The sequence below is a fragment of the Canis lupus genome, chromosome 25 (genome assembly GCF_048164855.1).
Source record: "Canis lupus baileyi chromosome 25, mCanLup2.hap1, whole genome shotgun sequence".
NCBI classification, from domain to species: Eukaryota; Metazoa; Chordata; class Mammalia; order Carnivora; family Canidae; genus Canis; species Canis lupus.
This window is the reverse complement of record NC_132862.1, coordinates 20,556,865-20,578,349: the sequence shown is the minus strand read 5'-3', so window position 1 is coordinate 20,578,349 and position 21,485 is coordinate 20,556,865. Positions and strand designations below refer to the sequence as shown.

Below are 21,485 nucleotides of genomic sequence, written 5' to 3'. Positions count from 1 at the left end.
ATCTTGGTCATGATGGGTGACTCTTTGTATACATTTCTGAATTTTCCTAATATTTTTGTATCTTTGTTCACAAATGAGAGAGGCCTATAGTTTTCTTTTATTATACTGCCATTGTCAGGTTTTAATTTCGAAATTATGGAAGCCTCATAAAAAAGGACTTGGGGCCAATGTATTTCTTTTTTAGTATATGTTGGAATAGTTGCATAAGAAAGAATATGGTGATATTCAGGTCTTTATTTCTTTTTGCTTCAGTTTCTGTTAAAATTCTCTAGAATTTTTGGATTCATCTAAAATTTCAAATATTTAGAATGTTGTTCATGAGATTTTTACTGTCTTTGAAATCTCTAGAACATCTAAAATTATAACCCCATGTTCATTCATATTTATTTATGTCATCTTTTTTTCTTAAAAAGTTTTGCCAGAGTTATTACAATTTTCAGTGTTTTAGAAGAATCTATGTTTAGCTTTTTGATATGCACTTGTTTGTATTGTATTTCAACACTTCTGGTATTAGTGATTTCTTTTCTTTGAATTCTTTGAATTTATTTTACTGATCTTTTTCTAGTTTCTTAAAATACAGATTAGGGGGATCCCCAGGTGGCTCAGAGGTTTAGCACCTGCTTTCAGCCCAGGGCGTGATCCTGGAGTCCCGGGATCAAGTCTCACATCAGGCTCCCTGCATAGAGCCTGCTTCTCCCTCCGCCTCTGTCTCTCTGTCTCTCTCATGAATAAATAAAATCTTTTTTAAAAATACAGATTAAAATTGGGGCACCTGGGTGGATCAGTTGAGTCATCATGGACAGGGAGGCCCACTTTTAGACTATAGGCTACTCTGATTTTTATATTTCATAAAACATTTAATAAATCACACTTTATACAAAAAGGATTTTATTATCGTATTTTGCAACTTAGGGTTAAAAATATCCACATCTTTTGATGCTATTCTGGGATGCTAACCAAGCAAGCTTTATGTACCACAGTACATATTTGTGATAGTTAGAACAAACATAGATTGTAATAATAGAAGAATATTTAAGTAGCACGGCACCCTGGTGGCTCAGTCGGTTAAGCAGCCAACTCTTGATTTCTGCTCAGGTTATGATCTTGAGTCCCTTCACCAACTCCACACTAAGTGGAGAGCCTGCTTGGGACTGCCCTCCTTCTGCCCTTCCTCCCTGCTTATGCACTTGCACACTCTCAATGAATGAGTGAATAAAATCTTAAAGAATGTTTAGCTATGACACATCTACATGATGGTATATTGTACAGCCATTAGAATCCCTTATAAAGAATTTGTAATAGCACTATAACATTACCACAATGATTTGTAACTAAAGTAGAATATACTGTACACTATGATTTCTTTTTTTTTTTTTCAAAGATTTTATTTATTTATTCATGAGAGACAGGCAGAGAGAAGCAGACGCCATGCAGGGAGCCCGATGTGGGACTCGATCCAGAGACTCCAGGATCATGCCCTGGACTGAAGCCAGGTGCTTAACCGCTGAGCCACCCAGGCGTCCCTCTACACTATGATTTCAATGAATTTAATAACAACTATGGAAGAAATTCCAAAGGGAAATATCTCTAAGTGATAACATCAGTTGGTGACATTTGATTTCCCTTTCTATTTTTTTGTGTTTTCCCTATTTTCTACAATTCTTTTACAATTCAATGAGGGAAGTCAGCTTTAAAATATGGACTAGTAAATACATTTCTAGTATTTGAGTGTACATAGTTTGTCTTTCATTCTATGTTGTAATTTAGTTGATATTTTTAAAATATCAAGATAGAAAAACCATTTAGAACATGTGGAGGGATATATATAAAGTAAAAGTTAATGTTAAAAATAGATATCCTATTATGCTTTATCTCTCATAGACAGGATACTGATAGATGAGAACCAGTGCATTTCTCCTGTGATTTCCAGTCATATGAGCCAATGGACAAAACCAACAGCTCTTGGATCCCTCAGCCCCCATGTAATAGAGTTCCCAAGAAAACGAAAAGGAAGTGATTCAGACCCATCCCAGTAAGTGAATTTATTCCTCTAACCCCATGAAATCTTTCATTCTAAGGAAATCATTTAAATCAAATTTAAATAATTATTTTCAGTTACATGGTAATATTTGGATAGGGGCGATTATTTACCTACCCAACTGCTACTTGTCACTGACTAATCTGTAACTTTTCCATCCAGCTTTGAAGCTTATTAGATATCTAGAGGGGTCAGCTGGAGTCTGAAAGATAAAGGAACATAAGGTTAATTTGCTTAAAATTTATGGTCACAGCAATTGCTTCTTAATTGAATTGCTTAACCATGAGGAAAACATCTTCCTGCATGTTTTGCTAAAATGCTAAATACCATGTTGCTTTTTCTTATTCATCATTTATATGAAAACCAACCCTTGATCAGCTGTGGCCAGTTAAATCATATAAAACTCTTGTTTTCCATGTTCATTAAGCCAGGTAAATAATAAAGTCAGTGTTGAGGATACTTGCCATCTCCTTGTTTATTTTTGTTGTTTAATGCAGCTTGCAGCCCCAAATATTCTTTAATAAACTCCCCAATGCCAGAGTTCATATAATGAAAATGTTAAGACAAAGTAAATATTACAATCCAGAGCAATCCATTTTAGGCTAGTATTTTACATAAATATGAAAGTTGATGGTAGTTCTCCAAGAATGAAGGGAAAAATTTTGCATAGGTGGACATGGTGAGGACATAATGAAATAAACCAGCTCTTTTTAAATCTCTTCTCCCCAATATACTTTATAATTTAGCTAAAACTCCGAAGACAGCAAAATCAGTGTTATTCAAGTGTAAGTACCAATGTACTACCCAAGTCACATATAAATGATTTGAAGGTTGTCTACTGTTTAGGGTTGTCTGTATTCTCTTAGACTCTTCCATTAAGGTGAATAGTCATAAATAACTACAACTGACTAAGTGATTGTCTAGAACCGTTTGCTGTTTTACATCCTAAATTATCAGTTTAGAGTCCCTATTCAGCTCAAGCTGAAAGTGATTTTAAGTCCTTCTTTTTCTTCAGAATCATAAGCACCGTTGTTATTTCTTAGCATTTAAGTAAGATTGTGGCTATTGAAGTGGAGCAGTGAGTACTAGAGGTAGCAGTTTTATGCCACATAGGGGGCATGGTTGAGACCTTACATGGTTTGGGAGTGAATGGGAAAATGGTTTCAGTGGTAGGGGAAGTAATAGAAACATCCAAAGTAGTGACAGATAAAGATTTTTTGGGAAAAGACAGCACTGAAGATTAACCAATTGCCCACATTTTAGAAAATGAGGAAGCTGGGAAGCAAAAATATCAAGTGGCTTACCTAACATTACACAACTAGTTAGGATGCCTGATTGTTAGTGTGGTGCTTTCTTCATTACACCCTGCCTCCTATCTCTCTGCACCTGAACAGAATAGGGTACTTCTAGCACATAAGGAGAATCATGCTGTCCATTTCCCAACATGTATGGGTAGGGGTGACCTAAGACCTCCTTCCTTCCAGGTCGGGAATCATGACAGAAAAAATGGTGGAAAAGCTCTCCAAGAATCCTTTTACCTATCTTCTTTCAACAAGGATAGAAATATCAGCATCTAGTGGCAGCAGGTAAGTCCTGGACTTCCATTCAACATATAATTTCTCCTTGAAGGTGTATAATGGCAGTAGACAGATATTATACACCCCACTGATTTGCTCATTATCTACCTTAGAGCTTCTCTGTTTTGCCCCAATCCTTCTGTCATTTCACCATTTTTCATTCCACTAATGAAATGATGGATGTCAAAGTATTTTATGAGTTTTTACAAATACTGATTTTGTAGCATCTTTCCCAGAGACTCAGGGCATGAAAGCTAATCAGTGGATATGAAGTTGATTTCACTGGTGGAGCCTCAGAATATTGGGTATCTTTTTAAACAAAGAAGAATGTATGAGAATGTTTACCATTTCTGCAGCACTCTTGGTTTTGAATGGAGAGCTGGTTCTTTTAGAGGGTCATTGATGAAGATTCCCTGGAATGTAGTCATTAAATACTTCTTGAGTACTATGTGACACCCAGTGGACTAAGAGGGAGATAAGACAGATAAGACTAAAGAAACATGTACAACTTAGGAAGATACAGATAATTATTAAACATTATGATGACTGCCATAATACACACCTTGGGTACTGTGGCAACAAAGACAGTTGGGCATTTAAATAAGATTGAGATAAGGAGGAAAGGACAGTTTCCTGCAGAGATCAACTGAAACTAAGTTTTAAATGAAGAATGGAAGTAAGTTATTCAGAGCAGGAATAGAGGAGGTATTTTTAGGTAGAAGGAAAGACTGCAGAGGCATAGGGCATGAAATATGAAATAGCACTCTGCTAATCAGGAAACAAGTGGCTGGCACAATACAGCAGAGGACATACATAGGTGGGTGATCCATGAGACTTGGGAGATAAACATGGACTAGGTCAAAGAGATCTGTTGAACTAAAGAATGTAGAGATTATCTGCATGCAGTCAGGAAAACAGAAGGATTTTAAGCATGAGAGGACTTGATCAAATTATGTTTAAAGAAAAATTGTGGGCCTTTGAGCTTTTTTTATTTGCTAAAGTATATATAACATAAAAATTGCCATTTCAACCATTTAAAAATATTTTATTTATTTATTCATGAGAGACAGAGAGAGAGGCAGAGACATAGGCAGAGGGAGAAGCACACTCCTTGTGGGGAGCATAATGGGGGAGCTCGATCCCAGGATCACACCCTGAGCCAAAGGCAGACACTCAACCACTGAGCCACTCAGGCATCCCTCAACCATTTTTAATGTACAATTCAGTGGCATTGGTTACAGTCACAATGTTGTACAATCATTACTACTTCCTACTTCCAAAACTACTTTATTATCCCAACTAGAAACTGTGCATTAAATAATAAAACTCCATACTTCATCTCCTTCAGTCCTTGATAACCTGTGGCCTATTTTCTAGCTCCATGATTTTGCCTATTCTAGATATTTTATATAAGTAGACTCATGCGGTGTTTATCCTTTTGTGTCTGGCTTATTTCACTTAATGTTGTATTTTGAAATTTCATGTATGTTATAGCATATATCAGAATTTCATTCTTTTTATGGCTAGTATTCCATTGTATGTATGTACCACACCTTTGTAACAATGTTACATTAGTATCAAGTGTACAACATAGTCAAACTTCTCTTCTCTATACATTATGCTATGCTCACCACATAGCTACAGTCACCCTATAATGCAATTACTGTATCATTGACAGTATTCCCTATGCTGTGCCTTCTATTCCCATGACTTATTCAGTCTGTAAGTGGAAGCCTGTAACTCCCACACCCCTTCACCCATTTTGCCCACCCCCACCCTCCTTCCTTCTGGAAGCCATTAATTCTTTGCATCTATAGGTCTGATTCTGCTTTTTGTTTACTCATTTGTTTTGTTTTTTAGATGCCACACGAGTGAAATCATGTGGTATTTGTCTTTCTCAATCTGAAATTTTCACTTAGCACAATACCCTCTTGGTCCATCCATGTTGCTGCAAATGGCAAGATCTCATCTTCTATATGACTCTCTAATATTCTGTGTGTGTGTGTGTGTGTGTGTGTGTATACTACTTCTTTATCCATTTGTCTACTGATGGACACCTAGGTTGCTTCCATATCTTGGCTGTTGTAAATAATGTTGCAATAAACACAGAGATGCATGAATCTTTTCAAATTAGTGTTTTGATTTTATTGGGTAACTACTCAGTAGTGAAATTATTAGATCATATGGTATTTCTGTTTTAAATTTTTGGGAGGAAACTCTATACTGCTTTTCACAGTGGCTGTACCAATTTATATTGCCACCACAGTGCATGAGGGTTCCATGTTCTCTACATCCTCGCCAATACTTGTTATTTCTCATCTTTTTGTTTTTAATTATTCTTACAAGTGAAAAGTGTTATCTCATTGTGGTTTTGATTTGCCTTTCCCTGGTGATTAGTGATTAGCATCTTATCATGTGTCTGTGGATCATCTGTATGTCTTTTGAAAAATGTCTATTCAGGTCCTCTGCCCATTTTTAAATCAGAGTGTTTGGTTTTTTTGGGCATTGAATTGTATAAATTCCTTTTTATTTTGGATATTAACCCCTTATTAGATATGTCACTTGCAAATAGCTTCTCCCATTTAGTAGGTTGCCTTGTTAAATTGTTGGTTTCCTTTGCTGACAAAGGCTTTTTATCTTGATGTTGGTCTGATAGTTTATTTTTGCTTTTGTTTTCCTTGTCTTAGGAGATATATCTAAAAAAATATTGTTACAGCAAATATCAGAGAAATTACTGCCTTATTACTCTTCTAGAATTGTTATGGTTTCAGTTCTCACATATAGGTCTTTAATCCATTTTGAGTTTATTTTTGTGAATGGTGATAGAAAGTGGTCCAGTTTCCCCAGAACCATTGGTTGAATAGACTTTCTTTTCCCCATTGCATATTCCTGCCTCCTTTGTCATAGATAATTAACCATATAATGGTGGGTTTATTTCTGGGCTCTTTATCCCATTGATCTGTATCTGCTTTTGTGCTAGTCCCATACTATCTTGATTATTATAGCTTTGTAGTTTATCTTGAAACTATGATACCTCCAGTTTTGTTCTTTTTCAAGATTACTTTGGCTATTCGAAGTCTTTTGTGGTTCTGTACCAATTTTAGGATTGTTTGTTACAGTTCTGTGAAAAATGCTCTTGGTATTTTGATAGGGATTGCATTGAATCTTTAGATTGCCTTGGGTAGAATGGATATTTTAACAATATCCTATTCCATGAACATGGAATATTTTTACATTTATTTACGTCATCTTGAGTTTCTTTCATCAATGTCTTACAGTTTTCAGAGCAGAGGTCTCTCACCTCCCTGGTTAAGTTTACTCCTAGGTATTTTAGACTTTTGGGCACTCTTGTGAATGGGACTGTTCATGTAAAATCTTTTTCTGCTAGCTTGTTATTAGTGTATAAAAATGCAGTGGATTTTGGTATATTTTGTATCCTGCAACTACTGAATTGATTAGTTTTAGTAGTTTTTTGATGGAGTCGTTAGGGTTTTCTATTTGTAGAATCATGTCATCTGCAAATAGTGACAGTTTCACTTCCTCCTTACCAATATGATTGCCTCATTTCTTTTTTTAGTCTGATTACTGTGACTAGGACTTCCAATACCATGTTGAATAAAAGTGGTGAGTGGACATCCTTATGGTATTCCTCATAGAAGAAAAGTTCTTAGTCCTTCACTACTGAGTATGATGTTGGCTGTGGTTTTTCATACATGGCCTGTATTGTGTTGAGGTATGTTCCCTCTAATCCTGCTTTGTTGAGAGTTTTTATCATGAATGGTTGTCGAATTTTGTCAAATACTTTTTCTGTGTCTACTGAGAAGATCATATGATTTAAAAAAAAAAAGATTTATTTTAGAGAGCATGAGCAGAGGGAGAGGGAGATTGCCTAGTAAGCGGGGAGCCATATGTGGCTCAATCCCTCCACCCTGAGATAATGACCTGAGTGGAAACCAATAATCAGATGCTTAACTGACTGAGCCACCCAGGCACCCCAGGAAGATCATATGATTTTTATCCTTCATTTTGTTGATATGGTATATCATGTTGATTGATTTGCAAATATTGACCCATCCTTGTATCCCCAGAATAAATCCCACTTGATCATGTGAATGATCTTTTTAATGTGTTCTTGAATGTAGTTTGCTAATATTTTGTGGATGATTTTTGCAACTATGTTTATCAGAGATATTGGCTTATAGTGGGTTTTTTTTTTTTTTTTTTTTTTGGTGTGTGTCTGATTTTTGGTATCAAGGTAATGCTGGCCTCATAGAATGTATCTAGAAACTCTCTTTAGATTTTTTTGGACTAGATTGAGGAAATAGGTATTAACTTCTGTAAATGTTTAGAATTCACTTGTGAATCCATCAGGTCTTGCTTGTTTGCTTGCTTATTTATTTATTTATTTGTTTGATGAAGAAGAAGAAGAAGAACAACAACAACAACAACAAGAACAGGACGGGGGAGAAAGAATCGTAAGCAAGCTTCACACTCAGCATGGAGCTCAACATGGGGCTCAATTTTACAACTCTGAGATCATGACCTAAGCTGAAATCAGAAGTCAGATGCTCAAATGACTGAGCCACCCAGGTGTCCCTGGTTGTTTATTACCAATTCAATTTCATTACTAGTAATTGGTCTGTTCAGATATTCTATTTCCTCCTGATTCAGTTTTAGAAGATTGTATGTTTCTAGGAATTTATCCATTTCTTCTAGCTTGTCCAATTTTTGCTGTATAATTGTTGTAGTATTTTCTTATAATCCTTCCATATTTCTGTGGTGTTCTTTTCCACTTTAGTTTTTAATTTTATTTATTTAGTTCCTAATATTTTTCTTGATGAGTCTGGCTAAGGGCTTATCAATTTTGTTTATCTTTTCAAAGAACCAGTTCTTGATTTTATTGACTTATTTTCTTTCTGTCTGTCTGTCTGTCTCTGTGTCATTTATTTCTGCACTAAACTTAATTATTTCCTTCCTTCTTCTTTGGGCTTTGTTTCTCTTTTTCTAGTTCTTTTAGGTGTATGGTTAGATTGAGCTTTTTTTCTAGGGTTTGTTTTTGGAGCTAGGTTTGTATTGTTACATATTTCCCTCCTAGAACTGTTTTTGCCATGTCCCAAAGATTTTGGACTGTTTTGTTTTTTTTATTTTTCTCTATATGTTTTTAAATTTTTTCTTTGATTTCTTTTTGACTCCTTGTTAAGCCTCCACAAGTTTGTGGGGGTTTTAGGATCTTTTAGTGATTGATTTCTAAGTTTCATACTGTTGTGGTTGGAAAAGATTTGTGGTAGATTTCAATCTTAAATCTATTGAGACTTGTTTTGTGGCCTAACATATGATCTGTTCTGAAGAATGTTTCATTTGCATTTAAAAAGAATGTATTCTGTTACTTTAAGATGGAATGTTCTGTATATGTGTGTTAAGTCCACCTGGTCTAACATGTTGTTCAAAGCCACTGCTTCCTTATTGATTTTCTGCCTGGATGAAATACCCATTGATCCATTGTGTGTTAAAGTCCTCTGTCATTATTGTATTATTGTCAATTTTTCTATATTCATTAATGTTTGCCTTATGTATTTAGGTGCTCCTGTGTTGGATGCATGGATATTTACAATTATTCTGTCCTCTTGTTGGATCAATCCCTTTATCATTATATAATGGGCTTCTTTGACTTTCGTTACAGTCTTTGTTTTAAAGTCCATTTTGTCTGATATAGGTATTGCTACTCCAGATCCAGATTTTTTTCCCTCACTTCCATTTGCATGGAATATTTTTTTCTAGGCTTTTACTTTGTCTATGTGTCTCTCTAGGTCTGAGGTGAGTCTTTGGTAGACAGCATTTTTTTTTTTAAATCCATTCTGCCACCCTGTCTTTCAATTACAGCATGTAGGTCATTTACATTTAAAATAATCATTGGGGGGGCACCTGGGTGGCTCAGTGGTTGTGTGCCTGCCTTTGGCCCAGGTCATGGTCCCAGGGTCCTAGGATCAAATCCCACATCAGGCTCCTTGCAGGGAGCCTGCTTCTCCTTCTGCCTATGTCTTTGCCTCTCTCTGTGTGCCTCTCATGAATAAATAAATAAAATCTTAAAAGAAATAAGTAATTATTGTTAGTTATGTACTTATTGCCATTTCATTATTTTTACCTGGTTGTTTTTGTAGTTCTTGTACTTCTTTTCTTATTGTCTGTCTTTGTGATTGATAAGTTTTGGTAGCATCATGTTTGGCTTTAAGTTAAAACACATTCCCCTCCCCCCCAAAAAAAACTTTATTTAACCCTGTCCTTCATGTTATACATATATTGTGTTGTATATCTTTATTCATAATTTTCTAACATCTAATTGTGGCAATTTCTTTTCTACTGAAAGAAGTTCCTTCAACATTTCTTGTAAGGCTAGTTTAGTGTAATAGAATTACTTTTGGGGGAACTTCAATTCTGAACAATAACCTTGCCAGGTAGAGTAATGTTGGTTGTAGGTTTTTTCCATCAGTACTTTGAATATATCATGCCACTTTCTTTTGGCCTGCAAAGTTTCTGCTGAAAACTCAGCTGATAGCCTTATAGGGTTTTTCTTTTAGGTAACTTTTTGCTTTTCTCTTACTGCCTTTGAGAGTCTCTATTTTTTAAGTAGACTCTGTGCCCAATGTGGGGCTTGAACTCAGAACCCCGAAATCTATCTTTAACCTTTGACATTTTAATTATGTGTCTTGGTTTGGACCTCCTTGGGTTCATCTTACATAGAACTCTGTGCTTCTTGAACCTGGGTATCTATTTCTTTCCATACGTTAGGGAATTTTTCAGCTATCATTTCTTCAGATAAGTTTTTTCCCTTTTTCTCTTGCTGCTTCTTCTAGGTCCCCAACAATGAGAATGTTTTTTCCCTTGATCCCTTAATCAACCTTCATTTGTTTATTATTATTTCTCTTTTGGTCATTCACCTTGTGTGCTTTGCATTAGCTTATCTTCCAGATCGCTGATATAGTCTGCATCCTCTAATCTGTTGATTCTCTCTAATGTATTTTTGTTATTGTATTCTTCACCTCTGATTAGTTCTTTTTTACATTTTCTCTCTCTTTATTGAAGGTCTCACTGAGTTTGCTCACTCTTCTCTCCAGCCTAGTGAGCATCTTTATGATTGTTACTTTAAATTCTTTATCAGGTGCAGCCCAGGTGGCTCAGAGGTTTAGCGCCGCCTTCAGCCCAGGGTGTGATCCTGGAGGCCTGGGATTGAGTCCCACGTCCGGCTCCCTGCATGGAGCCTGTTTCTCCCTCTGCCTGTGTCTCTGCCTCTCTCTGTGTGTCTCTTATGAATAAATAAATAAAATCTTAAAAAAAATAAATTCTTTAGCAGGCTTATTATTATCTCTATTTCATTTAGCTCCTTTTTCTGAGGTTTTGTCTTATTCTTTCTTTTGGAACAAATTTCTCTATTTCCCCATTTTGCTTGACTTCCTGTGGGTGTGAGTGTGTGTGTTTTTTTTTTTTTTTTTAAGATTTATTCATAAGAGACAGAATGAGAGGCAGAGACATAGGCAGAAGAAGCAGGCTCTCTGCAGGAACCTGGTGTGGGACTTGATCCTGGACCCTGGGATTACACCCTGAATCAAAAGCAGACGCTCAACCACTGAGCCATCCAGGCATCCCCCTGTGTGTGTTTCTATGAGTTAAGCAGAATAACTACTCCTAAATTTGTTTTTAAGATTTTATTTATTCATGAGAGACACAGAGAGAGAGAGGCAGAGACAGAGGCAGAGAGAGAAGCAGGCTCCATGCAGGGAGCCCAATGTGGGACTCGATCCGGAGACTCTAGATCACACCCTGGGCTGAAGGTGGTGCTAAACCACTGAGCCACCCAGGCATCCCTCTACTTCTAAATTTGAAGGAATATTCTTATGTATGGTCATCCCCTATGTAGATCTTATGTGCTTGGTGACTTTCACTGGCTGGAGATGTGGCTGGCATGGGCTGGGTGTCCCAGGACTCTCCACACAGTGGGCACCCTGGTAAGACAGGGTCAGTGTTGTCCCTGGGTTCTCCCTGCAGCAGGTGCTCTGGCAGGATAGCTAAAGCTAGGGTGGCTGCCTGCCAGTGTATCTCAAAGCTCTACACCTAGAGGGAACCTTGGCCAGATATTTGAAGCTTACACGGGTATTATTCAGAGTATCCTGGGGGCTCTCCACACAGAGGGCACCCTGACAGGACACCTGAAGTGCATGTAAAGCTCGGATTTCTGGAGGCACTATTTGTAGTGGGTGCCCTAGTGCAGTGGCTGGAGCTGAAGCAGTGTGTGGACCAGGAGACCCCTGAGCTCTTTGTACAGAGGGTGTCCTGGTAGGATAGCTGAAGTGGGTACAAACAGGTATGTTCTAGGACTCTGTTCAGAGAGTGCCTTGGAGGGGTGATGGCTGGAGCCAAGGCAGGGTACATGCCTGGGAGGGAAGGGGTGTTGGGTATTCTGCACAGGAGTTGCCATTTATCCATTCACCTGTTGGTGGGCATTTAGGTTGTTCCTATCTTTTGGCTGTTGCGAATAATGCTATTATTATTTATGAACATTGATGTACAAGTATCTGTTTGAGTCCTTGATTTAAATTCTTTCCAGTATATACCTGGGGAAATTGCTGGGTCATATGATAATCCTATGTTTAATTTTTGAGGAATGACAAAACTGTTTTCAACATTGGCTATACCATTTTACACTCATACCAGCAATGTGCAAGAGATCCAGTTTCTCCATATCCTTGCTGACATTTGTTATTTTCCATTTTTGAAAAGAATATAGCTATCCTACCAGGTATGAAGTGGTACAGACTTACATTTTCAAAGAATCACTCTGGAAACAGCATGGAGGATGTGCTGAAGGGGGAAAACCCAAGAGGCAGAGAATATAGCTGAGAAGTTCTTGCTAGGGATTGTTTTCTGACTATTGGTCTAAGAGAATGGTCCTGGACAGCAGGGCATGGAAAGGGAAGGACATATTATGATACGTTTAAAAGAGAATTGCTGATTGTTGGTTAAGGAAAGCAGGAATACAGGAAATGTTCAAATTTTCTGACTTGGTTACCTATGCGGAGCATGGTATCATACACTGAGATTAAGAGGTAGATGGTGAATTCAGTTTTGGACACAATGAAAACATGGTTATTTCTGGGATCTCCAACTGGGCACTTGGATATGAGGTTCTGGCACTCAAGGTTGAGGCCTTGTCTGGAGATATAGATGCATATATCATTGATATGACTGTGACCGTTTCAGAAAGCCATTGCAGTGATTAGCATGGATGCAGTCCTTGGGGGAAATATATGGAGTGGGAAGACTTGGGGGCTGAGCATGTACTCTGGTGACACTCAGGCCTAAACACTATAAAGGGAGGAGGGAAATCTACCACAAATGTGAGAAGACATGGCTCTGATGTAGGAATAGTATCTCAGAAACCAAAGGAAGAGGGTTTTAAAAAGAGGAAGGCATGAAAAGGAGCAAATCTGTAGAACATTTTGATTGTATTTGTTTCTAATTTCATTTGTCTTTGATTTAGGGAGAAAGCCTACATTTCATTCAAAATGCAGTAAAACTAGTTGTTAAGGAAAGCTTTCACTGTGTTTTGGAAAAAAATATGTTTCTGTTGTATAAGATGCTACCCTAAGAAAGTGTGTCTAAGTAATGTGACAATTATTAATGTCAGAAAGTTTATTAAAATCCCTATGTAAAAATATGACTATAGGCCGAATGCCAGCGTGGAGAAAAAATACAGATAGTGAACTTACTAAATACCTACATTTTGCTGCAAACAGGAAATGAATTGTTTGGCTGATACACGATCATATGTCTTTTTTCTGTTCTACCAGGGACCATTAAATAATAGTATATTTGGATTTCATAAGTAGAGTAGGTTTGTCACCAAGAAGGCAAGTTAAGTGTTCATTTGCCAAAACATCTGCAATCAAAGCAAAAGCATGATTTAAAACAGCCAAAATTTACTTTTTGAAATTGAGGTAATGTGTATGTATATATAGTTCCAGACCATTAGCAAGGAAATCGTTCACCTGTTTAATTATTTTCTGTTTTACTCCCTAAATATGAAGTCTGGCTAAAAAGGGAAAAGAGAAAAGAAGCTAACATAATTTGACCTGGTCTTTTGCTTCAGAGACCAATCACAGAGCAGACAACGATCAGTGACAGGAGAGGCAAGGTGGAAGGCATACCAGCCTTCACAGAATAAGCTTCATCTAGCCTCCTCTTAGGTATATGACCTTGGGCAGTCGTTAACCTTCCCAGCATCACTGCCTTTATCTGTAAAGTGGGGATGGTAACAACTACATGATTCTCAAATGTGAGAATTAAATATTTTTGACAAAGTACCACAACTATGAAGCTATTCTTTAGACAGAAGGAAAAGCATCCCTTAAGTTTTGATCTTAATGGTCATTTTTTATTTGGAGTATTTATAAGCATCTCTTTATAAAGTTTATTAATTTTCTATAAATAGAATGGATTATTATTTAAGCAGGAAACTATTACTCAAAATACCTCAAGTAAATAAAATAGTTCAAAGGTAGGTTCAGCTTTTTTCACAGCTCAGAAAAGGATCAATTGTTGCATCAAGAGGGAAATTTGACAAGATGAATCAGAAGCCTTAAAATAGTTTTCCCTAAAATTATATTTCTAAGGGTTTATCCTAGGAAAAATAATCAAATATGCATGTGCCATAATAGTATTAGCCATATTATTTCTAATATTGAAAAATTAGAATATTGAAATATCCAATAATAGAAATGATTAAGTTATGGGCTATTTAATCAGTTAAATCCTGCTCCCCAAGAATATTTGAAGCTATGGGAAAATATTCATGTTACAGTGTTTAGTGAATATGATAAGATATGAAAATTTATACTCTAATATCTGAATTTTATTATATAACATTCTATATATTATACATTCATATATATATATATTCTTTAAGATTTTATTTATTTATTCATGAGAGACACAGGCAGAGGGAGAAGCAGGCTCCATGCAGGGAGCCGGATGTGGGACTCGATCCGGAGATTCCAGATCACGCCCTGGGCGCCACCTAGGCGTCCCTCACATATATGTTCTATTTATAGATGGAACACACACCTACATAAATAGACTACACACATACATATCTAAATTAAATAGTCAAAGTTTTTTTTTTGTATGTATCGGGACACATGTTTAAGAAAGATGAGAAGGATGGGATGTCTGCCTTTGACTCAGGGCATAATCCCAGGGTCCTGCTTCTCTCTCTGCCTGTGTCTCTGCCTCTTTCTCTGTCTCTCATGAATAAATGAATAAAATCTTAAAATATTAACTGTGATTATTTCAAGGTTAGATTACAGGTGTTTTCCTCTGAGTTTTTCAAGTCCCCTCTCCTCAAAAAATGATGCATTCAGAAATAAATATTTTAAATATATATTTTAAAAACATCCTGCATAATTTTCTCTCTTTTCTTTATATGTAATGATCAGCACTGATTCTTATATTATTGTCTCTCAGTCTTTTTGGTAGTCTGAATGTTCTTTTCTAATAGGTTCTTTAGGAAGAGCTCATAGGATCAATGTGCCCCGAAATTTGGCAAATGTTAATAGTTTGTTTGCAGTTTTGTAGTTGGAGGTCAGTTTGGATAGCTATAAAATCCTGGACTCATATTTCCCTTCCTTGAGTATCTTAAATTTGTTAAACTATTTTCTTTGGGCATTAAGAATTATTGAAAAATCTAGTGACGATCTTGTTTTCTTTTCCTTATTGGTGACTTGGCCTTTTTGCCTTGTTAATTTTTTTTTTTTAAGAGTTTTACCTATTATATGAGGTTGGCCCATGGTTGGCCCTGCTGAAATGGTTTTGGTATATTTTCAATGTATAATTTCAAGATTTTTTTAATTTTAGGGAAGTGTTCTGGAATTGCAGTTTTAATGTTTATTTTGTTCTATTGTTTGACATTCTTCATGATCCCTATCATATTTATATTGGTTTTGTGTGTGGTGTGAGAGGTTGGCTTTTGTGTGGATTACTTTCTATTGAATGTTTTTAAAATCCTTTTCACCATTTGAGGGTTTTTTTTCTTATTGTAGTTCAGTTGACAGGGTTATATCAGATTTGCATGTACAACATAGTGATTTGACAGTTCTACACAGTACTCAATGCTTACAATGATAAATGTACTCATCATTTGTCACCTTATGATGTTATTACGATATTATTGACTATATTCCCTCTGCTGTACTTTTCATCCCTGTGACCTATTTATAACTGGAATTCTTACCTCCAAATTCCCTTCACCTATTTTGCCAATCTCCTCAGCTACCTCCCCTTTGGTGACCACCAGTTTCTTCTCCATACTTAAGAGTCTATCTTTTTGTTTTGATACATTTGGAAATATATTTGAAAATTATATTTTTTATTTTTATTTTATTTTTTTAAAGATTTTATTTATTTGAGAGAGAGAGAGAGAGAGAAAGAGGCAGAGACCTAGGCAGAGGGAAAAGCAGGCTCTCTCCAAGGAACTCGATGTAGAACTCGATCCTGGGACTCCGGGATCGTTCCCTGAGCCAAAGGCAGACACTCAACCACTGAGCCACCCAGGCATCCCTATATATTTTTTTTAAATACTACTCAATCTGCATAATTTTTTAATGTGGAACATATTTTGTCCACATCTGTTTATTTAACTTTAGTAGTGGTCTGGTAGTAACTACATTTCTTAATAAATACACATACATGAATGTATATATATATTCACACATGCATATATATATATATTTGGCATATTATGCTAGGGACTATACTACTGTTAATATTACTGGCAAGTGAGGACTTTCCAGTTTGCAATATATTAATTAAAATATTGACAAAATAAATTCCTTTTGTTTAAAGATCTGAGATGCTCAATTCATTTAGGCTATTTTAATACAGCCACCATGAACTATTTGGTTAAGCCAGCAATTGTTTTGAAAATTACTTTATTCAGTATTATTTATATGAAAATTATATATTTTTTTTGAAAATTACATTTCTCAGAAATTAGCATGACATATTTTTTAAGCCAAGCACCAGTTATTGTTTACTGTCAGTTAACATAGTTTTTGTTGCTGTGATGGGGATGATGTGCCTGTCAGCCTTGGGAGAGCTACTCCTTGTGTCGACAGTAATATTCATTTCCGGTCATTAGGAGCTCAGGGTAGCATTTCTAACCAAAGACTTACTAGGAATTAGGATGATGGTACTTCACCTCACATTAATTTTCTTTTGAGAATTACATAAAAGCTGTTTTGTATAGTTTGACATTTTATCCTGCTTTTTTGTAGAATGGAAGATGGTGAACAACAAGTAAAAATGAATCAGGTGCATTGAATCATTGAGATTGGTAGACGGTGGGTAGAAAAGGGTGCCCATGCAAACCTTTAGCCAACGTAAAAGGCGATGTCAAGACAGAATTGATTCCTGAATGTTAGGTCTGTCTCATTTGTTATGCTCTGATAAGTGGTGATTATCAAGTACCTGTTACCTTTTCTATCCACTTGAATAACATTTTGTCTTAATGTGCCTTTAAATTTTTCTTAGAGGGATTCTTTCTTAAAATATTTTCTTTAAGCACCAGAGAAAAGTTGATTCATGCTATAAACAAATCACAATTACTTATGAAAAGCATCTGATTGTTAGGAATTCATCATAAATTCTTTGTCAGTTTCAACATATTCTCAATGTCAGCAAAAATTTTTCTGTATCTGGCAACATGGCCAGATCTCAGTTTTGCTTTATCTTCACTTATTCTGGTTTTTGATATGATTTACAAAACACTGACATGGGTTAAAGTGGAATTAACAGTACATAGAATTAAGAGCAAGCTCCCTGCTGCTAACTTGTCAAGCAGAGGACCAGCCTCTGGCAAATAGGCCTTTCCTTAATACCATCCTCCAGAAATCTTTTCACGTGCATCTCCTTCAAGTAAAGTGCCTTATTCAAAAACTAGCTATTTCTGCCTTCCTCTGAGTTTCCTATCTCTTATAATCATCATTCATTGTTCTCACAGTGGCCTTGCTCCACCACCTGTTCTCACCTGTCTCTAACTCCTACCTCTGAGATAGAACACCCCATCTGCTGTACATTCCTGGAATCAGGCATCTCTGTCCACTGCTATTGTCTGTGCTAGTGGGTAATACTGGTAGAAACGAGAGGTGATAATTCTAGCAAGAGGATAACTAGAACATTCTTCTAATCATAAAATTTTAGGAACAACTGGGTGGCTCAGCAGTTAAGCATCTGCCTTTGGCTCAGGGCGTGATCCCAGAATCCTGGGATCGAATCCCACATCGGGCTCCTGCAGAGAGCCTGCTTTTCTCTCTTCCTGTGTCTCTGCCTGTCTCTGTGTCTCTCATGAATAAAAATATTTTTTAAAAAGCATAAAATTTTAATCTAAAAATTACTCATGAATGGACCAAAGTATGAGTCCATAACTGAATTTTATGTGAACATACATATAATTTGAATTCCATCCAGTTCACTCAAAAGTACATCTTTTGTTCCGGGAATGCATTACCCAAGGGTGAATGTTTGGCGAGGGAGGGGAATATTATCTTCAGAAGTTTTCATTAGTGTTCTCCCCTCCCTCATTCTTTTATGTGGAAAGATTACATTTCCTTTTATCTAATTTAAAGTTGCTATAAAGACAGGTCAAAGCAAGTCTCCTATTTCTTTCCCATCAGATTGTCTTTTTAAATTCATCTTACATGGAAATTCTGGAGGTGCCATGATCTAAGTGTTGTAGGAGAAACAGACAAATGTTTATAGTTAAGTAATATGAAGAGTAAAGAACTTAATTCAAATGTAAGATAAAAATGTAAGATACACATTTTCCCCCTACATTTTACCATCTATGAAGAATATCAGTGGCGTCTTCTGGTTAATTGGCAACATTTTTCTTTCTTTGTAATGTATTAAATAATACTGAATTTCTGACAGATGGTGGCTGAGGTTTGGTGACATATGGTAGCAGTATAAAAGATATTGAGGTAGCTGAGAGAGGAAGGTGATTAATCATGCAGTAGTCACAGAAAGTTTACTGGGAGAATAACCAAGCTTGGTTTTGAAGAAGGAATAGATTTTTTAAGGAATATAGAAGGGAAGGACATTCTAAGCTTAGTAAAGAGCAAGTCAGGGGAGATGTGAGAGACTTGGCATGTGCAAGGATTAGCAAGTCATTTGGCATTGCCGCTGAATAGTAACATTTGGAGATGTTGGGAAAGCATGGAGAGATGAAACTGGAAATGAGGGATCAAGCCAGGTCATAGAGAACCTTGGGATGTCATTAGGGAGCTTGGCTCTCCCTCTTAAGCAGTGAAAATACATTTTAGCAGTTTTATACAATGGAATTAGATGACTTCATTTGTTTTAGAATGATAATTCTGGACGTCAGGGTTTGTATAGACTGGAAGAGGAAGACCCTAGAAATATAGCAGGTTAAAAGGCTTTCACGGGTAGTGTCATGAGCCAGCACCTAATGAATTAAGGCAGTGACCGAGTGGATGGAGAAGAGAAGACATATATAAGAACTGTTTTAAGAACTAGAACCTATAGGAGTTTGTGATTATTTGGCTCTTCAGAGTAAAGGAGGAGGAAGGGTCTAGAATGAGCCTAGTGATGTCAGCAACCAAGATTAAACTCTACAGGAATAAGTCAGGGGTAATGGAGGAAGGAGAAATAAAATGGGGTAAATTCAAAGAACTATTCATTATGGGGTTCCTTGAGGCTTAAGGCACTTGTGAATCATTCAGATGTGTAATTCAAGTTCTGAAGCTCAGCAATGGGGTGAAGTGTGAATGAGATAGAGATGTAGTAGTAAGTAGCTTATGAACAGCTCTAAAGGCTTGGAGAGGAGGAGATATCCCAGGGTGAAGCTGTGGGGTGAGGAGAAAGTAGAGCCAAGTGGGGAACTTGGAGACACCGCTATTTAAAGAAAAGAGGGCCTCAAAAAAATAAAAAATAAAAAAAAAAAAATAAAGAAAAGAGGAAGAGCCAATAAAGAGACTAAGGGACTGAGCGGAGCAGAGAGGATGGAGGAGCAGGAGAGGTCACGGGAGCCAGCGGAAAGATGAGGAATGAAGTACTGTCAACTTCAAGGCAGGGATCAGCAAGGAGTTGCCTCAAATAAGGATGACCCCCGCCAGGCATAGTGTCAGCGGTTGGGGGCTTGTGCAAGGTTGATTTGAACAGATGGAAATGTGCCTGCTTGAGAAGGGAAAGGCGGGGTGGAGATGATGCTCTCCAGAAGCTGGCCAAGAAGGGAAGACAGTAGCAACATAAAAACCCCCAGAAGTGAGGAAAGGTGGGGGAAGAGGTTCGCACACACCTGTAGCCCCATGGGAGGGAGCCATGGAGGAGAAAGAATGAGGTGCAGATGCTGAGGATGGAAGCCCACACCAGAGAGGACTGATCTGTAATAGGAGGCTACCCAGCTCTTCCTCTTGAGACTGAGGGAAGTTCTCAAATGACCCACAGGGCTCCCAGACCCATCTTAGTTCGTGAAGGTTTCTGGAAATAAGATAGGGAGGAAGGAGCACGGAGGAGAGAGGAGCCTCCTCAAGCTCCAGCCAGTGCCTCCAGGGTAACTGGGCGTCTACTCAAGGTCAAAAAATAAAGAAGGTTCTTTTCCTTCTTAGAGAAGCTCATAGCCAGACAGAAAAGCGGAGGAGAGATAAAATGAACAACCTGATTGAAGAGCTGTCTGCAATGATCCCACAGTGCAACCCCGTGCCACGGAAGCTGGACAAGCTTACAGTTCTAAGAATGGCCGTCCAACACTTGAAATCTTTAAAAGGTGAGTTTGGAAAAGGCTTCTGCACTTGGATCTGCAAAGTCCTCCCTGTAATCCAGGTCCCGGATTCATTGGTTTTGCTGTTGGTGGCTATTGAAATTCTGTACAGATGTGTCTTTCAGCTTTACAGGCATCTGGGGGTTTTTTTGTTTGTTTTTGTCTTATAGGCATCAATTTCGAGGCTTGCTCATATTCTGTATGTGGAGAGAATACTAATCTGGGTATCGAAAATCTTGGTTTCAGGAAAAGCTTTATCTTAAATGCATGCAGTAGGTCTCTCCATTTGTGTCATCTTCAATGTCTTTCATCAGTGTCTTAAGAGTTTTCAGAGTACAGTTCTTCCACTGAGAAAATTTATTCCTAGGGATTTTATTCTTTTTGATGCAATGGTAAATATGATTGTTCTCTTAATTTTCTTTCAGCTAGTTTGTTAATAGTGTAGAGAAATGCAATGGATTTCTGTATGTTGATTTTGTATTCTGCAAGTTTACTGAATCCATTTATTACTTCTAATAGTATTTTAGGGAGTCTTTAGGATTTTCTATATGTAGTATCTTTTCCACATAGAGTTACAATTCTCCTTCCTTACCAATCTGGATGCCTCTTACTTCTTTTTCTTACCTGATTGCTGTGGCTAGGACTTCCGGTACTATGTTGAATAAAAGTGGTGAGAATGGGCATCCTTGTCTTTTTCCTGGCCTTAGAGGAAAAACTCTCAGCTTTTTCCACTAAGGATTAAGGTAGCTCTGGGTTTGTCATTTATAGCATTTATTATGTTTTGTTGAGTTTTTCTGAATGTTGAATTTATCAAATGTTCTTTGATAAATTTAAAATGCGTCTGTTAAAGTGATCATATAATTGTTATCTTTCATCTTATGATGTGTATTATGTTGATTGATTTGCAGATACTGAACCATCCTTGCATCTCTGGAACAAATCGCACTTGATCATGGAAAATGATCCTTTTAATATATTGTTAAATTTGGTTTGGAAATATTTTGTTGAGGATATTGGTGTGCTGGTATATCGGTCTGTAATTTTC

General features: G+C 37.0%; 1 protein-coding gene across 6 annotated transcripts in view; it reads left to right on the top strand.

The window, feature by feature from the left end:
* BMAL2 (basic helix-loop-helix ARNT like 2) overlaps positions 1-21,485 on the top strand; it is a 117,171-nt gene that overhangs the window by 38,005 nt on the left and 57,681 nt on the right. For all 6 annotated transcript variants that reach the window (XR_012017571.1, XM_072798571.1, XM_072798570.1 and 3 more), the window contains exons 2-4: positions 1,882-2,032; positions 3,523-3,624; positions 20,289-20,446. Coding sequence is in view for 5 of the 6 variants with exons in the window: in XM_072798571.1 (XP_072654672.1) it covers positions 1,882-2,032; positions 3,523-3,624; positions 20,289-20,446 (411 nt within the window). In the remaining variant the exon portion in view is untranslated. The remainder of the gene's footprint in view (positions 1-1,881; positions 2,033-3,522; positions 3,625-20,288; positions 20,447-21,485) is intronic.